The 1,871-nt window shown below is 46.1% G+C and overlaps 1 protein-coding gene across 1 annotated transcript; it reads right to left on the bottom strand.

Moving 5' to 3' along the window:
* Nucleotides 1–284: 284 nt before the first annotated feature.
* On the bottom strand, nucleotides 285–947 carry LOC145820874 (uncharacterized). The gene has a single exon (XM_082917518.1). The coding sequence runs from the start codon at nucleotides 945–947 to the stop codon at nucleotides 285–287; it is 663 nt and encodes a 220-aa protein (XP_082773644.1).
* Between the last annotated feature and the right edge of the window lie 924 nt (nucleotides 948–1,871).

Raw genomic sequence — 1,871 nt, 5'->3', positions numbered from 1 at the left:
AGTTCCACAGGAGATTAGATCCATTGAAAGCTGAAGCGTGGGTCCTCGGCATTGAGAAATTATTTGAAGTGTTCCCCTGTTCAAAGACACAGAAAGTGCTTCTAGCCACTTTTATGCTAAAAGACGAGGCCCGAAGATGGTGGATGCTAATGCGTGAGAATCATAAAGAGGTGGACTGGGCAGGTTTGGGTCATGACATGCGCCAACTACTGAGAGCAGTGAATCTGTTCAGTACCGTATTCAGTCGAAAAACGGAGCAATTTGTGGTAGGTGCTTGGCACGGCTTACATCGTATGTAACCAAGTTCTGCCCATGATCAGATTATACGGCGAATGGAGCTTAACAACCAGAAACTCTACGTCTACTAATCTGGTTCCAGCCCGTACGAGTAGTGTGATCTTACCCAAAGGGTACACCGAGTTAGCATTGAAGCCGAATAATGGATAATTAACTGGAGATAGGTCTAAATCGGTAAAACCAAGTTTGACAAAAGTTTTGTAATACATTATCTCCGAAGTGCTGCCCTGGTCAATGAGGACACGCTCAATGGTGAATCTGTTTACATGTAGCCCAATGACGAGGGGATCAGTATGGGGGTGGGTCACTCCAACTAAATCACTGTCATCGAAACTAATCCTTCTAGCGTCGTGTGGCTGTTTTGTTGGCATCATCGAGCTATGTGTGCTAGACGACAACTGGATTGTGTGCACCTCTGGTGGTGCCGGCAAGCTGTATATCATATGGATTACACCAAGAGAGGATAACTCTGGCCGTAAAGCTACTGTATTTGTTGAATTGTTCTTTCGGACGTATTGTGTAAGACAACCATCTTGCACCAATTCTTCCAGGTAATCTCTTAAAGAAAAACAACTATCGGTGTCGTGACCATGGTCTTTATGATACTCACATCGTTTATCTTGTCTTCTCGCGTCGGGGGGTCTCGTCATCTTTAGCGGGCACTTAAAGAACGAAAGGTTTTTGACCGAATCTTATTGATCAGCTCTGTCAGCTCCGTGTATTTCTTGCCCGGACGCCTTGTGCGCCTGTTATCCACTTGGTATTGTTCATTAGCTCGTTATGAACATTGATCGATTGATTGGCACGAATCATGCCTTTTGTCTCATTTGGGTCGATTCCGCCGTTCGGGGCATCTTGGAGGCACGGAGTTAATTGGCTAAACAACTCCCGACGTGGTCATCTCAACGGCTTTACACCCAGCTTTGACTCTAAGGGCATTATCTTCCACTTTGCAGTATTCTTCAACCTTCTTCATTAATGCCTAGATGGTTTTAGGGGGACACATGATCAATGAACTGCGGAAGGGGCTGTCGGGAAGCAATCCCATCTTAAAGGCGATGATGGCCATGGAATCATTGCAAGCATCATCAACCAGATTAAAGCATTCCTAATAGCGGGCTAAGTATTCACGAAGAGTTTCTTCTAGTTTAATTTGCATGGCCCAGAGAGAGTCGACTTGCTTCGGCTGGACCTCATTGGTGATGAATCTTGCCCTGAATGACTTTTGGAGTTGGTGGAAGCTCTTAATTGATGCTGGCTCTAATTTATAGTACCACCTCACGGCTAGTGGTCCCAGACTGCTTGAAAATATTTGACACATGAGGGCTTCGTCGTCAACATGGAGTGTCATCGCTTGCTTGTAATGACGAATGTGATCAGTGGGGTCTGATTTTCCATCGTAGAGGGTGAATGACGGTGCCTTGAACTTCTTGGGTAGCACAGCCCTAGCAATTCGTCGCACGAATGGGTCGAGTTTATCCTCCTCATCCGAATCATCGCTTTCCCTTCGTCTCTGCCGTACATATGGACTTCCCTCAGACGAGCTGGAACATCAACGCGCCCTTTCTTTCTGG

The sequence above is a fragment of the Camellia sinensis genome, chromosome 1 (assembly GCF_055761805.1).
Source record: "Camellia sinensis isolate YWXY chromosome 1, ASM5576180v1, whole genome shotgun sequence".
Lineage (NCBI taxonomy): Eukaryota > Viridiplantae > Streptophyta > Magnoliopsida > Ericales > Theaceae > Camellia > Camellia sinensis.
This window is presented reverse-complemented; position numbering and strand designations above follow the sequence as displayed.

Bases quoted from the DNA above. Each gene is read 5' to 3' on its own strand.
- LOC145820874 (XM_082917518.1), bottom strand. From the start codon at position 947: ATGACGAGACCCCCCGACGCGAGAAGACAAGATAAACGATGTGAGTAT.